This window comes from Anomaloglossus baeobatrachus, chromosome 4 (assembly GCF_048569485.1).
Source record: "Anomaloglossus baeobatrachus isolate aAnoBae1 chromosome 4, aAnoBae1.hap1, whole genome shotgun sequence".
In the NCBI taxonomy this organism is placed as follows: domain Eukaryota; kingdom Metazoa; phylum Chordata; class Amphibia; order Anura; family Aromobatidae; genus Anomaloglossus; species Anomaloglossus baeobatrachus.
In genome coordinates this window covers 266,977,168-266,995,216 of record NC_134356.1, presented here as the reverse complement: position 1 = coordinate 266,995,216, position 18,049 = coordinate 266,977,168, and the positions used below count along the sequence as shown (strand labels likewise).

The following is an 18,049-nucleotide window of genomic DNA, read 5'->3' as shown; positions in this document are numbered from 1 at the left end:
TGGCATGTGTGAGAAAATGAACCACATCATTCTCGACCTTCTGAAGACTCTCCCATTAGAAGAACGAAGTCAGTGGCCGGAAAAACTGCCCGATCTAGTGGACATGTATAACAACATCCCTGTGAGTTCCACGAACTGCACACCGGCATACCTGATGAGGGCCAGACCAGGGAGATTGCCAGTAGATCTGGAAATGGGAGTTGAGACCCCTGAAGACCATCTACAAGGTGCTGATTGGGATTCCAACCGCCAAGCCCAATACAAGAAAGTACAAGAGTGTGTGGAGCGAAGCCTGACTCAGCAGCGTGAGAAACAAGAAAAGGCCTACAATCGAAAAGCACCTGCTGTTTCTTTGATGCCAGGAGATATAGTTCTCAAAAGAAAGAGAAGACGTCATAAACTTGACAATCACTGGGAAGAAGAACCCTATACTGTGTTACCATCGACGCTTAGCAATGAAAAGACATGCCTTATCAGCAAAGATGGAGGAAAAACAACAGCTGTCGTTTCTAGAGATCGCCTAAAGAAATGTCCTGAACAACTAAGAATCCCTGAAGAAATTCCCAACCCTTTGCCAGTTCAAGAACCAAAAGAAAAGATGATCCATACTGTACTTGGAGATTTTCCAGCAAGTTGGCCTCAATACAATGGAGCAGTAGTTATTCCGGTTATTACATTCCCTCAATCTGGAGAAGTAAGAGACCCAGAAGAACCTGTTCAGAACCTGGAAGAGCCAAATGTAGCTGAAGCAGAAGACCATGCACTGGTATCAATACCCAGTACACCCATTATTCACATTGAGACACATACATCGGGTGGGAGGACACAACCTCAGACGGATGACAGTATAGTACTGCGTAGATCAACCCGCAGCAACTTTGGTCAGCTCCCATTACGCTATAGAGAAAGTACAGTTTAGTTCAAAGTGACCGTATGAAATGTAATGTTTAACCTGTTTACAGTTAAGTAACGTTTAAGCGAAATGTGCCCACAAGGACTATTGTGAGACCTCCTTAAAATGTTAGACCACTGGTTATGAACTGGCTTTAACCACAAACTTTGCATTGTAAAAAGTTGCCTTCTTGGTATCAACCACAGAGTCTGCCTGTTGAGGGGCATGGCTCTGCACCAACAAGGGGGCACGCCTGTTTATGGGGCCTGCCCTCCAACACTCGGAAGCGGGTACGCCTGTTTATGGGGCCTACCTTACACCACTCCCCTCAGGAGAGGAAGATTGGAGGAAAGGTCTGGGGAATGTGATGGCCCAGCCCTGGTCACCAAAAGGACCGGCGACCTACCTCCTGGAGGTTTTTGGGTGGGGTTCGGACATGTGGGTGGTTGGTGGTGGAATGGTACCTGGTATGTTTAAATGTAAATAATTGCCCCTGTGTGGGAAAAGTTTGTAATTACCTTTTTTCTTTCTCTTGTCTTTGCAGCCCGAGGACGTGCTGATGATAACTAAGGGGGAATGTGGCGCCCCTGACCTGGTCAGGCACCACAGAGTATTGCACCCATGCGGGAGCAATGCTTCCAGGTAATCTCCAAAGGCCAGGATGAGGTGCACACACAAACATATAGTGACCAGGCCTCCCACATTACCAGAAGGGACCCTTGGGTAACCAGTAGGGGTTAACTTTCAATTCCCAGCAAGGGGTGTGTTCAGGGGCTGGTTGCTAGGAAGCAGGGCAGAGAGAGAGGAAGAGGAGAGTCTGGAGGAAGAAGTTGAAGTGTGTGGAAGGGGGCAGAGGAGCTCTAGAGTGTGAGACAGGTCCTGAGGAGTGCAGTAGCTGAAAGCGGGGGAGAAAGGAGTACCGTGGGTCGGCCTGAAAACCATCCAGAGAGAGAAGGGTGGCTGAGTACGGAGATCCCGGTATCCGAGCACACAAGGGGAACTAGATCCCCAGTACAGGCAGCAGATCATCCAGAGCTGCTTAACCTACAGGTGGAGGGGGTACTTCATGCCCTCACCACGACTACACAGCGCTTGAGCCAAGCAGCAATCTCCGGGCCCATAAGGGGACAGGGCCAGAAGCCATCCCACCAAGGCCACGCTGCCGGCAGACGAGCCAGAGAGAGGGGAGCAGGGTGGTAACAGCTTCCCTGGAGGGGTCCTACCACGCTTCAAGCAAAGGATCCTCCTAAAACAGAAAGAGTGCAAGGAAGGCGAGTGGACAGCTACCCTCAGAACGGCCTCCTGGAATTCCTGGTTCCACCTGGTTATCACAGTGTCGCCCGGGCATCTCACCGTGACCTCCAAACAGTGAGTAAACACGTTGAAAGACTTCTTGGACTGTGTTTGAGTCATTCTGCGACCTGTGGTCCCACACACATACACCGGGGCCTGGGGCTTGCCTCACTCTCAGGGGGCTAATATACTGACTGCACCCACCATCAGCCCCAGGCATCCCTTAATCTGCAGTGGCGGTCCCCGCTGACCGCAATACTGAGAGTGGCGTCACGACAATCCTAAAAGAAGGTTCCCTACCTGTGACCAGACTGTTCCATCCACGTGGAGTCCCTGAAGGTACTGCACCGACACATACTAGCGGGGCTTCACACATGTACCGTATTTTTCGTTTTATAAGACGCACCGGATTATATGATGCACCACAAATTTAGAGATAAAAAAAGGTAAAAAAAAAAATGGAGTCCGTCTTATACTCCAGTGTTGTCTTACCAGAGGGGGGCAGCAGTGGTGGTGAAGCAGGGTCACAGGAAGCAGAGGTTGTGCTGACGGCAGCGGCGGGTCCGTGGTGGCAACGGCGGTCAGTATTGACAGCTGCGATGATGGCTCAGTGGTGGCAGTGGCGGCGATGGTTCCGTGGTGAAGCAGGCTGGTGCGGGGAGTGTCCCAGTGTGTCCGTGGTCCCGGTTCAAGCGATGGTGCCCAGAACGGCGCATGCGCAGATGGAGCTCTCATCCAAGAGTTTAATCTGTGCATGTGTGGCGCCCTGGACAAGCCAGGACGTCACAGGTACTGCAACAACACACCCCACACCCCGGTTAGGCACACCAGCCACCCACACACAAATCCTTGTTGCCTCCCTCCAGGGGCTGATGTCCACACCAGGTGGGGCAGAGCCAGGCGGTTGGCTCCTCCCACTGAGGAGTTCACAGTCCTGGAGGCGGGAAAGGAAGTCAGTTGAGTGGAGTCGAGTAGGAGAGTTTGAAGCTAAAGGAGGTAGTAGTGGAGGAGCAGACTGACCGTGTCCGGGTACTTGGCCCGGGCACATACAGCAAGGTTGGCAGACGGTGGTGACTGTCTGCAGGAGAGGCAGATTGACGCACAACCGCAAGTACCAGGGACGGGCGGTGGCCCGCCGGTACCGGACCTGGGAGTGAAGAGAAGCCAGCACCATCCGGCAGGGCCTACGGACCCCGACCAGGCTAGGAGTCGCCGTTAAACCGGTCAAATCCGTCAGCGACGGAAACCTCCGGGGTTTCCCAGCAATAAAGACCCGACTGAAGGCAACCGTCCAAACCGTGAGGGAGATAAAGCTACCGCCAGAGCTAGAGCTCCCAGGGCCAGAGCCTGCGGGCAACAAAAGGGGCTCCCTTAGCCAACACACCGCTGGGGAGCGGGTTACCGGTGGGAAGCCATCGGGGCCGAGAACATAACACCGGTGCAGGGAGAGACCGTTACCGCCAACCGACCGGGAGTGACCGCCGCAGCCGTCTGTGGGACTCGTACATCCAGCCGTTTGTTTTACAAGAGACACCGTGTGCGTTACTGGCTGAGTAAGTACCACCGTGCCGTCTGGTACTGCGCTGCCCCGCGACCCTGCACCTGGCTAGGCCCCGCGATCCACCAAACAGACAATAACTCCGGGCCCCGGGACTACCAAAATACCCCTACCCACGGAGGGGAGAGAAACATCCCAGCTGCTCCCTGTCATCGCTCCCGGGATCCCCGTACAGAGCAGCGGTGGTGCCCCAACCTCACCACACATCGTGGGTGGTGTCACGAACCAACATCCCAAACCCCAACAAACCACCCTTTTCACTCACGGGCGAGGAGCGCCGCTCGAGTCCCCGGATCCGGCCCACCGCTCGAGCCACCGAGCAGCAGCAGCGCCGGACCCGAGCGTGGTGAGCGCAGCGTCCCCTCCCCCCCGCGACAACTTGGCGTCACGAACAGGATCCTACCGCTCTGCCGTCTGGTAGAGGTGTGCCTTGTGTCCCGCCGGAGGGTCCGGCCGAAAATTTTCAGTAGCCGCCATTTTGGGCGCGAAGAGTCCCCGCTCGAGCAGCGGAGGCGCGAAAGCCGAAGCTCCGCCCCTGAAGAGGAGGTGCCAGAAAGAGAGACCAAGGGGGCACGGATGGTGTCTGGCCGCATATAGACCGCGGCTATAAAGGCAGGGACGCCAGGAAGAGGCTGCTTCTAAGATGCTGAGACCGACCGACAACACCGTAGTCCCCGCGCCCGCGCCTGGCACCGCAGCGTGGGTGGGAATCCGGACCGTCCAGCTAAGCAGCCGTCTGCAGGTCCGTGTGCAGCTCCTCCTGGAGGAGTGGGAGGCCGACATGGCGGACGTGGTGGTGGCCATACGGAGATGCGAGGTGGAGGAAGAATTGGAAGAGCGGGTAAGTGACCCACGCCCCTGTAGCCCTATAGGGTCGGCCATCGTGGCCGCCCCGCCACTAGGCCCGCTACCACTGCAACCGGTAGCGGTACCCTGACCATCCGCCCAGGCCGACCGACCTGCAGCCGGGGCCCGTGACCGTCCGGGGCCGCTCCACTGGAAGATACCAAAATCCGAGCCCGTTAACGGAGATGCCCCGGAGGCACACCCACTGACCCATAGGGTCAGAGCAACACAGCAATCTTCCTTATATGCCCAATGGGCAATGAGCTGCTGATCGTGGCTAAGTACTGGCCATTTGGCCTTTTTTATCATCAATTGTGATGAATATTGATACTGTTGCATGCATATAAGGAAGATTGCTGTGTTGCTCTGACCCTATTAAGTGACTATAGAGCCGAAACGATCTATACTCCAGATCCATAATTTCTGGCTGGTAGTATTGTCTATAAATAACTATCTTGAAATAACTACGGTTTCCTGTGAATATAACCTAAGAAAATCCTTATGGGAGATAATAACTGGTCTGAATGGATGGGGAATAATCACTGCTGATTTTGTAAGGCCGTCATGTAGATTAGCAGCACCTATACATGTCAGTATAGGGTCAGAAGGGCTAGTCTTCATTGAGAGGGGGTGTCATTGCGTTATACACAGGGTGCCAACCTCCGCAGTCAGGAAGGGAGACATCAGGGAATTTTGCCCACTGCCCCTTCCTTGACGTGTATGCTAAAGCAACCTGGTTTTACATACACAATTTATTTTGTTTTGTTTAAATAAAGTTTAACTGTTTATAGGGGTTTTTCTTTTTTGGTGTTTTTTCTTCATTACCCCTTGATGTATCTTTGTGAGGTGTCATAATCTGGAAGCGGAAAGAACATAATTTCACCATAAACTGCCCATGACCAGGTGTACCCCGCAAGATTTCAGACAGAGGAGTGAAAATAATTATCAGAAGAGTTGTCCAAGAGCCAAGAAACACCTGTGGAGAGCTATTGAAAGACCTGGAATCACCAGGTTCAATTGTTTCAAAGAAAAATATCAGTAATGCATTCAACCTCCATGGCCTGTATGCATGCTCACCACGCAAGACTCCATTGCTGAACAAAAAGCAAGTTCAAGGGCTTTTAAGATGTTCTCAACACCATTAGATAAGCCAGTGAAATATTGGGAGACCAAATTGAGCTCCTTAGATATCAAAATACATACCACGTTTGAAGTCCAAATGGCACTGCATATCATCCTAAAACACCATACCAATAGTGAAGTTTAAAGCTGGGAACATCATGGTGTGGGGATATTTTCAGCATAGGACACTGGTAAACTTCATACTGTATAATTGAAGGAAGGTTGAATAGACAAATGTACCAAGACATTCTTGATAAAAATTTGTTGCCGTCTACCAGGATGATGAAGAAGAAATCAGGGTGGACATTTCAGCGAGACAGTAATCCCAAACACAAAGCCAAAAAAACTCTCAATTGGTGTCAGAGAAAATGAAGTTGCTAGAATGGCCCAGCCAATCATCTGGCCTGAATCCAATAGAAAATGCATGGAAGGAACTAAAGCGGAGTTCATAGAATGAACCCTCGGAACCTTAAAGATTTTAAATTGTGTGGAAGGATGGTCCAAAAATCACAACTGAGCAATATATGCAACTAGTTTCTCCAAACAGGAGGCATCTTGAAGCTGTCATCACTAACAAAGGTTTTTGGACAAAGTATCTATATATATAATTGCCTTATTCTGTCTGTCTGTCTGTCTATCTGTCTGTCTTACTCCAAAATTGTGTCCTTACAGTGACAACCGTCGGATTGGCCGCTGGGCTCGGCCTGGCCCCGCCCCTCCACACAGATTGGCCGCTCGGCTCGGTCCCGCCCCCGGATGGATTAACCGTTCGGCCAGGCCCGCCCCCCGCACGCGATGCTCGCTAGGCCATGCCCCCCGCACGCGATGCCTGCTGGCCCCGGCCTCCCGCATGGATTAACCGTTTGGCCAGGCCCGCCCCCCGCACACGATGCCCGCTAGGCCACGTCCCCCGCACGCGATTCCCGCTAGGCCACGCCCCCACACGCGATGCCCGCTAGGCCACGCCCCGCATGCGATACCCGCTAGGCCACGCCCCCCACACGCTGCCCGCTAGGCCACGCCCCCCGCACGCGATGCCCGCGAGGCCACGCCCCCGCACGCAATGCCCGCTAGGCCACGCCCCCCGCACACGTTGGGCACCTGTACACCACGCCCCAGGACTACTCCTCCCATAATACTCCTCTTTCCCCAGGACTACTCCTCCAATTATACTCCTCCTATTATACTCCTCCTATTATACTCCTTTCTGAGGGGTTCGCAGCATGGGGGATGGAGCACGATGGGGAGTGCAGCATGGGGGATGGAGCCCGATGGGGGGTGCAGCATGGGGGGTGGACCACGATGGGGGGTGCCCAGAATGGGGGGATGAAACACGATGGGGGTGCACAGCATGGGGGATGGAGCACAATGGGGGGTGCAGTATGGGGGATAGAGCACGATAGGGGGTGCGCAGAATGGGGGATGGAGCATGATGGGGGGTGCGTAGCATGGGGGATGGAGCACGATGGGGGGTGCATAGCATGGGGGATGGAGCACGATGGGGAGTGCAGCATGGGGGATGGAGCACGATGGGGGGGTGCAGCGTGGGGGATGGAGCACAATGGGGGGTGCAGCGTAGGGGATGGAGCACGATGGGGGGTGCCCAGAATGGGGGGATGAAACACGATGGGGGTGCGCAGCATGGGGGATGGAGCACGATGGGGGGTGCACAGCATGGGGGATGGAGCATGATGGGGGGTGCGCAGCATGGGGGATGGAGCACGATGGGGGGTGTGCAGCATGGGGGATGGAGCACGATGGGGGTGCGCAGCATGGGGGATGGAGCACGATGGGGGGTGCGCAGCATGGGGGATGGAGCACGATGGGGGGTGCACAGCATGGGGGATGGAGCATGATGGGGGGTGCGCAGCATGGGGGATGGAGCACGATGGGGGGTGTGCAGCATGGGGGATGGAGCACGATGGGGGTGCGCAGCATGGGGGATGGAGCACGATGGGGGGTGCGCAGCATGGAGGATGGAGCATGATGGGGGGTGCAGACCTCCCCCCAAAACACACACACACCGCCACGCACGCAAAAAGTTTTTTATTTTTGTATTCAAAGTGCACAGTGCAGTACATAAGACATTAATATAAATAAAAAAGAGGGTGGGGAACAAGGGTACAAAAAAGATCAACCTTAGCCGGGTATGAACTAACAGGCAGAGATGTTCAATGTTGGTAAACCCCGTGACGTGTGTTTAGGACCATTATCCATTTGTAGAAGCCATCCTCTTTTCAACTTTAGCTTTTTTTACAGATGGTGTTATGTTTGCATCAAGCATTTGTTGAAATTTCATTGAATCCATTTTTCCCTCTACCCGTGAAATGGTCCCTGTGCCATTGGCTGCAACACAACCCCAAAGCATGATTGATCCACACCGTGCTTCATGGTTGGGGTTATGTTCTTTTCCTTAAATTCTGATCCCTTTTTCTCCACACATAGCTTTGATCATTGATCCAGAAAGTTCTATTTTAATGTCGTCGGTCCACAGGACTTTTTTCCAAAATGCATCAGCCTTGTTTAGATGTTCTTTTGCATATTTAAAATACTGACCTTTATGGTAAGCATGCAGGAGGTGTTTTCTTCTTATGACTCTTTCATAAAGGTCATATTTGAATAAGTGTCTTTGAACAGTAGAATGTTCCACAATTTTAGTGTCTGATAAATCTTCCTGAAGGTCTTTTGCAGGCAAGCAGGGGTTCTGATTTGCATCTCTAGCAATCCTACCAGTAGCTGTCACAGACATTTTGCTTGGTCTTCCAGACCTTCTCTTGACATCCACTGTTAATGTAAACTGCAATTTCTTAGTTACATTTCGAACTAAGGAAAAGGCAACTTGAAAACACTTTGCTATCTTCTTATAGCCTTTTTCTGCTCCACTATTTTTATTTTCAGAGTGCTATCCAACCGCTTAGAAGATAAATCTGTCAAATGTCCATCACCTTTCCTAATGATGATAGTGAACAGGCTAAATAGGGTCTGAAACCTTGGTCAAAATTATATGAGCACACAAATCTTCAAGGATGCATGGGCAGCTTACATATCTTGAAAGGCACTATCAATGGTGAGCAACGTATGCTCCCTGCTCCCATGCAGACAACGTCTGTTTCAGGGAAGGCCTTGTATTTTTCAGCAGACAATGCTAAACCACATACTGCACCCATCCCAACAACATGGCAGTTGGTCTCACTTCCCAAATGTTTAAAGACTGCTGTAAAAAGAAGAGAGAATGCTACACAATGGTAGAGATAGTGTGACGCCCTGGACTAGCCAGGTAGTCACAGACAGGTACTTGCACAAACACCCGTCCCCCTAAAAAGGTAACAGCAGCCAACTTAAACCTTTGGTCACCTCCCTCAGAGCTTAGTGGACACACCAGGGGGGCGGATCCAGGTGGTTGGCCACGCCCACTGAGGAGTTTAGAGGGCCTGAGGCAGGAAGTGCAAGTCAGTCAAGTTTAGCAGTCAAGTGCAAGCAGTCAAGTTTAGGAGCTGAAAGGGAGAGTAATGTCTGACAGGGGTCTGGGTCGTAACCTGGACACCCTTTTGCCAAGCGGCAGATGGTGGTCGCCGCCTGCAGGAGCCGAGAAGACGGCGTGGTGGAACCGTAAGGAACCGGGACAGGGTAGTGGCCCACTGGTACCAAACTGGGGAACCGACTGGAAACGGAGCACACAGGGGGGTACTCAGACCCTGAAGCAAGGTCCCGAATCTACCGGACTAAGTTAATTTACTGATTGAGGTCTGGACCTTAGGTCCTTTCCCAACCAAGTCCCGACTGAAGACAACAGCCCAACGAGGGGGATAGAAAGCCACCGCTCAGGCAGAGAGATCCCACGGGCCAGCGTATGCGGGCAAACGGGCTCTCCCGACACACACACAGCCGGGGAGCAGACTCCCGTCGCTGAAGCGCAGGCAGTCCACAGCTACAAAACAAGGTGCAGGAGAAAGGCGGCGACCACCAAACCGGGTGGGGGACCAGACGCAGCCGGCTGCGGGCACCGACCACCATCTTTTTAGTTTACTAGAGACTCCGGTGTATCTGTCAGAGTAAGTACAACTGTGCCTTCGGGCCGCGCACCTCCCCGCACCACACCAATCCGCCCGCACCCTCACCACCGGGCCCCGGGACCATCACCCCCTACCCACGGAGGGGTCAACACCTGGCTGTGCAACACCGTCCCCGGGGACCTAGTAAACAGCAGCGGTGGTGTCTACATTCACCACAACCCGTGGGTGGCGTCACGAACTTAACTCAAACCACGGCCCCGGCCGTAAACCTACCTACCAACCCCCTATGTAGCGCCAGCATCCTTTCAGAGCGACGTGATCCGGAGGCGCTCGAGCCACCCACCAACAAGTCCGGACCCGAGCGGCTCGGCTGTAGCCGAGCGCGGGGCAGTACAATAGCCATGGCCATGTTCCAATTTTTTTGAGATATGTTGCTGCCATCAATTTCTAAATTATTTCATTTTTTTCAAGTGAAAAGAAAAAAATGTCTAAATTTCAACATCTGATCTGTGTTCTAATGTGATATACTATGGCTATAAGAGATTTCCCAGTCATTGCATAATCTTTTTTTACAGTGTCCCAACATTTTTGGAACTGGGGTTTTAAATAACTTATTGTTCATAGCAATGCGTTTCTGCACTAGCAAATGTTCATAAATAGTAAATCTATTTGAGCAGTTGTCCGTTTGACACCTCCTCTGAATGACAGGACAAGGCTGCATCACAGCTGCACCTACGTGTGACCATGCCTTTAATATCACCAAGAGAAAGGTTTAAGAAAGGTTTTATGGAGCAGAGCTGATACATTGCACACGTGCGGAATAAAGGATCCTTCACTTATGCAGCTGGTACCGGAGCAATACAGCTTTGATCTAGAGAAAGTATAAGATCTAATCACATACTTCTATACAGTAAAGAGGTTGGACCACTGACAAGATTTATCAACTGTCGAAAGGATAGACGATAAAAGTATGATCACGGATGGGATCCCCACCAATTATGATGCGTCACCTGTTTAAATGGGTCTGCGGTCACGCATGCACACTACTACTCCATTCTTTTTTTTATTCTTTTTTTTATAGTACCGAAGGAAGTAGTGGCATATTCAACTGTTTACATTAGTCCCATAGAAAGGTAGTGTGCAAGTATCACCATCGTTTCATACAAATGGTGGAGCTAGGGTCCTCCCAGTCACAATTATTAGGCAAATTGTATTTTTGATGATTAATTTTATTAATGAACAACTACGGTTTTGTCAGTCAATCCAGAAGGTTAATAAACCTGAATATTTAAGAAAGTAAAAATGAGGTTTTATCCTCCTTAGGCCTCTTTTGCACGTCCATATTTAAACACATACATGAGAAAAATGGTATTGGTGTCATCAGTGTATCATCAGTGTATGGTCCGTGTGTCCGTTTTTACCATCAGTTTGTCATTTTTACCATCTATTTTTTCCCAGATGGCTAAAGAAATAAACTATAAAGCTTCTCCACATGGACATGGAGGCCACCCGTGTGCTGAACATATTTTTCACAGACCTATAGACTTGTATCGATCTTTGTAATTTGTGCCACTGCAAAAACACAGACATGCGAATAACACCATGTATTATAATCTTTATATGCTATATCCGTGGAATAATGGAATAATGGATACAACACATACATGTCACATACACGTCTGAATGAGGCCTTAGGAGAAGATTTATGCTTGCTGAATTATTAGGCAACTAAATGAAAAATCTAAATTTTGCCATCTCAATAGTTTATTTTGATATATTAAAGTAGTAGTTATAACCAAACAACACAAAATGTAGAAAAATACATATCTGACATTTAAAAAAATATTAGTGAGCAATAAAGCCACCCTTCTTTTCAATAACAGTAATAAGCCTTCCATCCATGGAGTCTGTCGTTTCTTCATCTGTTGGGCAATCAACTTTTTGGGCAGCATCAACCACAACCTACAGACACTGTTCAGAGCGGTGACGTTTCCTACACCATAAGCCTACTGTTTAAGAAGGATCCACAATTTCTCAATAGGGTTTAGGTCAGGTGAGGAAGGGGCCATATAATTATTCTTTAATGCCTTTACTAACGAGCCAAGCAGTGGAGACTTTAATACATGCGATTGAGCATTGTCCTGCATAAAAATGGTGTTCTTGAAAGATGCAGACTTTTCCCTGTACCTCAACTTGAAGAATGTGTCTTCAAAACACTGGCACTAGATTTGAGAGTTGATTTTGAGTCCATCTTTAACCCCCAAAAATTAAAGTAGCTCATCTTTAATAATACCGGCCTGTAGCAGTACCCATCTCTGCCTTGCTGGTGTCTGACTCGCCATCATTACACAAATACACATCACCTGATCTGCATTCCTGTTTACAGCTTGAAGTTGGATACTGTAATAGGCATAGAAATTATATTGTCAATATACGCCCTTGCCTAATAACTGTACACAGTGTATCTTTATCACATATCACATAGATAAATGATAAATGTTTCTTGTGAACTAGCCCCTTAATACTCATCAATAAGACAGCATGTGGTAGGCAACTTGCTCACTTTCTAAAGGCAGCCTTAACTTTCTGTTTTAAATCTATGTATGTACAGGCCGTTTAGAGCTCTGTATCAGAAAAAAATTAGCTCAGATCACTATGAAGAAATACTAAGAAGTTAATTAGCAAATTAATTAAAATTCTTGTTGCAATTTGATTCTAGAAGTCCCAGTGAAGCTTCAACCGATGAACGGGAAACACAAACTGGCGATTCAGACAATGAAGAGGTGAGGTTTTAATGTCACTGAGTTCATGATTATATTAATTACACAAGTCTGCAAGAGTAAAATTGTTAGAAAAGTAAGAGGTGATTTCTATATACTTTCAATCTCTGACCTCTGTAAAAATATAAAAAAAAATTCCATGTACAGTTTTTTCACAAATTCTGACTACTTAGGCAATATTTTGCACCATACTTTAATTGTCATGGGGTATATGGAGAAGGGACAGTGGCCCCTCAACAGGCCCTCAAACTTGTGACCCTGCCCTGTCCCTTATCGTGGAGGTAGGTTTGATGGTAACCAGGTCCAAGCCCCCAGCATGGCCCTAACTCCTATCTGGGCCCTAATCTTACTCCCCCTCTCCCCCACACGTGGGGCAGGCCAGAAAACACAAAGGCACACCCCCACAAAATGACACGGATAAAGGAGAACTGAAACTCATACACACAGCACTCAACACACAGGAGAGACAATATGTGTACTGGGGAGTGACAAAAAAGGGGAGGAAGTAAAGCACAACAGGGAAAAGCTCACACCACTCAGAAGGGCAGCACAGGTCACTATGAACAGGAGAAACCCCAAGACCAGGATCGCTGAAGCAATCATTAGCACATACTGGAAGGAAGGCGTGCTTAATAAAGGGAGGAGACAGCTGCACTAGGCAAACAGTAAACAAAACATTTAGGTCCTGCTCACCAGTCTGCAGGGATTAACTCCTGCAGAGCTGAATACCAGTGAACCTGAACCAGCCGATGCCCGACTCTGGCTGAACAATCCAGAAGCCACAGGTTGCTTGTCAGACACTGTAGTGTTAACAGAGTCTGATGCCACCATGCCAGCAGATGTGCGCAGAGATGAGCATCACATGACATTAACCATTTTGTGACTTTTGGTGGATGGAGTTTTGAAATCATAGTGATGAGTGCTATTTTTGTACTTGCAACGTGGAGGGTATCAACCTTAAAAATAACAAGAAAATGATATACCTAGACCTCCCAACAGTGATTCACTCACCTGTCCCTTCACCTCAGGAGAAACTTGAAGATACACCTAATTCAGAAGACTCGGAACATGAAGACTAGGATTCTTATGAAGACTTTCACACTAGTCCCAACAAGCCACAGCTTTTTAACAGCTCAAAATAAATTATTTATTCAGGGATTTCGACCTACCTAAATATTCTGCAGAACATTTAGTCTCTAGACTAAAGGAAAAGAACCTTCTAGCTCCTTGTACTTGTTTATAATGGCACAAAAGCAGAAAAAATCAACTCCTTCTATACTTTTTTCAAGACAGTGCGCTAGTGTATTCTAGTGATTTTCCTGAGCTGATGGAAAAATATAACATTGAGTACATTCTGAGCAAGTGAATACTTTATTAAAGATAAAAAAGTCTGAAAGCTGCTACTGTGCAATGGCAGCAAGTGTGCTTCAGTGTCTGCAGGACGTTTTGTGCACTTAAAGGAAAGTTATAAGAAACTAGACTTTATTTTCAAGAAACTTAACTATGAGGATCAAGGATGGTCAATATGTGGTGATTCGAAAGATCTCTCTTTGCCCCTTGGGCAGCAAGGAGGATAAACAAAGCACTCATGCTTTTTGTGTGAATGAGACAGTTGGTATAGAGATCATCACTGGAGCCAAAAACGTTGGCCAACGAGGATATCTTTGCAATCTGGACTCAAGAATCTAGTTTGGAAAGTTTAGTTCATCCCACTATATAGTTCTCCTGTCACCACTCCATGTTAGGCTTGGACTGATGAAGCAGTTTGTGAAAGCTCTATCGAAAGAAGGAGAGACTTTTAAGTACCTGTGTAACAAGTTTCAAGCACTGTCCAAAGCAGTCCGGATATTCGGAAACTCATGAAGGACGATGTGCTCGAAACAAAAATGAAAGCTGTTGAGAAAAGGTTTTGGGATTCTTTTAAAGAAGTCTTGAAGAAATTTGTAAGTAACAACAAAGATCCAAAATTCAAGTTTACCATGCAAAACATGCTGAAACGTTTCAAAGCCTTGGGTTGTCTGATGAATTTGAAGTTACATTTTTTACATTCCCATTTGGACTACTTTCCTGTAAACCTTGGTGCTGATAGTGAAGAGCAAGGAGAAAGATTTCATCAGGATATAAAGGAGATGGAACACTGATATCAAGGTATATGTAATGGGAACATAATGGGGGACAACTGCTGGATGCTTCACAGAGAAGATTCAAAGGCCCTCTTCAAGAGAAAAAATATCAAGAGAAGCTTGAAGAGAAAAATGAAAAGGCAGCTCAAGAATTAATTCCAAAATAAAGTTGCAGAATGAATGTTTAATACATTTTTATATAATACATATATATATATATATATATATATATATATATATATATATATATATATATAATAGTGTCAATTTTTTGCTACAATAAAGAATTTTTTGGTTCATCCTGCTTGTATGTAATCTTATGGGCATTTTGTGCAAAATTCATATGTGATAGTGTGACGCCCTGGCCTGTCAGGTCATCACAGGGTATTGTGCAATCTGCCCTTCTGTGCAATATCCACCTCCTCCTTGGTTACGGGTCCCTAATAAATGGTGTTGCCAAAACCAGTTAATTAAAATCCTAGGAACACTCTGCACCAGACACCAGTGGACAGCCTGAGTGGAATAGGGTTGCCCACTTGGGGGGTTGGTTAATGGGAGGTCAGGAGTGTCAGGAGTAGTCCAGTGTGGTGTTGGAAGTGAAAGTGAGAGAAGGACAGGAGCTGGGCTCCTTGGAACTACTAGGTAGCAGACGTTGGTCTGGGCCTGGTAGGAGCTGGACCCCCGGTCACAGGGGATTGTGACAAAGGGCACGGCATAGTCGTGGAGGACAGCCAGCGGCCTTGTACCATCACCGGACTGGGACCAGGGCACGACGGGGAACAAGGGGACTCCCTAGGTCAAGGAGTAGCTTCAGGCAACCTGACAATTCGCCCGACGAGAATGGAGCTTTCAAGATCCGCTCTCTACCCGCTTCAAAATCGTGGTACTAGCGCAACGAGAGGGATAGGACTTTCCACAAATACGGTCCAAGAAATCCCAAGTGTGAACCCTGAGAGCAAGCTCCCTCAGTTAGCCATACTGGGGAGCAGGACCCGACTAGTTTTAGGCTACAGGGACCAACCAGAAAGAAACAAGGTGCCAAGGGAAAAGGTCACAGATCAACAGGCAACACCAGCAGAAACGGGACCCAAACGTGCTCCCCCTCAGCGGCAGCGGTGTCCAGAACATTGGTTTACTAAGTTGTCGGTGTCAGCATTATTGGACTGAGTGAGTACGCAAAGGACCCTTACCTCCCCAACGGCACCTCCCTGTCCCCATCAGAGAGACCTGGGGCATCCCCCCCTACTCGTGGAGGGGTTAAACACCTGGCTGCTCACTCCATCACTACCGGGTACTCCCAGCCGCAGCGGTGGTACTCCATGTTACCACACACCACGGGTGGTGTCACGAACTCTCAATATACCATACCCCCTGTAAATACCCCCCTTCATTCAAGTGGCCGCGAGACCACTGGGTCCGGACGCCCCTCGAGCCACCGCGGATCTGGATCCGAGCAGCTCGGCTGCTGAGACAGGGGACGACACACCTCGAAAAACCTGGCGTCATGAACAGGATACGAGCAGGACCCACTTACCTGGGTTACGTGCGCCTTGAGAACCGAAGACCGCGAGTCAAGATCCTGTTTCCCACCAATTCCGCCATCTTCCTACATCTTTTTGCGCCAAAACGCCATCTTTCCCGTGAAAGCGTGCGAAGCAGAAGCCCCACCCTTCGTCCTGCATGTGAGGCCGGAACCGGAAGTTCTCAAAGGGCCACAGCAGCGAGAGAAGTGCTGAGTGAAAACCGAGGGGGCGTGCCGGAATGTAACTACAGCGGAAGAGAAGCAGGGACTCCAGTACTCTGCCATAATGTTCCTGGACAGTGCAGAGTCAATTTGGCAGAACAGCGCAGCTGCTCAGCAGAGGCTCCCAGAGAAGCTTCGCAGATGGAGACGCGGAGGATGGCTGCGGCAGTGCAAACCCGTGAGACCGATGTTCCACGAGAGAAGCGGGTAAGCGGTTACCCAGTCCCAGTTGATTTCACTAATCCGGCCGATGCGGCTGTGGGATCCGAGCCGCCCCTGCTCCAGGCCAGCACTCAGCCGCCGTCGCCTTCACCCTCCTCTGTGGCTGACCCTGAGGCACTGCCCGCAACACCGGCGGCAGCGGATCCCTCAACTCCTGAGAGAGATGATCATTCTGCGGCCTCTGACCAAATTGACCCGGTTACCATGGACTTGGAACCGGAGGCGATGGAAGAAGGCAATTCAGGTTCCAGTACCCCAGAAGCTGCATGGGTGCCACGTTATGGAGGAAACGGCCGTAGGATGATACTGTCGTCACGGGCACAGATGGCATTCGAGATCATGGAGATGGAAGCAGAGTCCACTTCGGATGTGGAGATCTCAGTTGATACCATGGAAGTAGTGCCTATCTGCCGTGTTGAGGTTTACCAGGGCACTTTGCAAGAGTGTGTCCAGGAGATGCCCAACGCTAAAGGGAACGGAACCTGCATGTTTTAAAGTTTTATATGGACTGTCACCTTTGTTGAACGTTCTCGAGTGTTCAAATGGAGGAGGCTGTCAGGGACCGGCAAAAGGGTTCCTGATGGGAGGTGACAGGAAGAGTTCTGCTATCCTTAGACTGCGCCCTCCTTGTTGAACCTTTTTCCACCCTTTTGTTACAGGGAAAAGGCCACCAGGGCCTTGGACGGTGCAGTGCTGGTAGACGGCACCAGGAGGCCCCGGTGGAGGCCAGCGCAAGGGGCAACTGCTACCAGGTTGCTCAGGACTTCCACAGAGTTGTCATTCACAACGCCATGGACCTTAACCTGGTCACGGACCCACCATAGGTTTGCAGGGGGTCAGGTTGTTTGGGTGGCGAGTTAATGGAATCCGGGACATTGGGACTGGACTGTAGCAGGAAGAGGCTGGAACGAAGAAGGTTGAGCCTCCGCTACTACTGAAACCAGAAGCGTTCCATCGTTGGAGAGATGAACTTTAAAGTGTTAAGTAACGTTTAAGTAACCAGCCTCCCTAATGAGGGAAGTATATGTAAATAAAAATGTTTCTTTTTCTATTTTCCACTTTTTCATTTTCACAAAAAAATAAATAAATAATAAACCTCTGATATCCTGTAGCTCGGGGACGAGCTACGTTTAACCAAGGGGGAATGTGACGCCCTGGCCTATCAGGTCGTCACAGGGTATTTTGCAATCTGCCCTTTTGTGCAATATCCACCTCCTCCTTGGTTACGGGTCCCTAACAAATGGTGTTGCCAAAACCAGCTAATTAAAATCCTAGGAACACTGTGCAGCACACCCACCAGACACACCAGTAGACAGCCTGAGTAGAATAGGGTTGCCCACTTGAGGGGTTGGTTAAGGGGAGGTCAGGAGTGTCAGGAGTAGGCCAGTGTAGTGTTGGAAGTGAAAGTGAGAGGGGTTCAGGAGCTGAGCTCCTTGGAACTACTAGGTAGCAGATG

General features: G+C 49.3%; 1 protein-coding gene across 1 annotated transcript in view; it reads left to right on the top strand.

Annotated features, from left to right (window-relative positions):
• Window positions 1–18,049, top strand: part of CCDC38 (coiled-coil domain containing 38) — a 108,211-nt gene that overhangs the window by 55,959 nt on the left and 34,203 nt on the right. Inside the window, exon 8 of the mRNA XM_075343438.1 lies at window positions 12,444–12,507. Within this exon, the coding sequence (XP_075199553.1) occupies window positions 12,444–12,507 (64 nt within the window). The remainder of the gene's footprint in view (window positions 1–12,443; window positions 12,508–18,049) is intronic.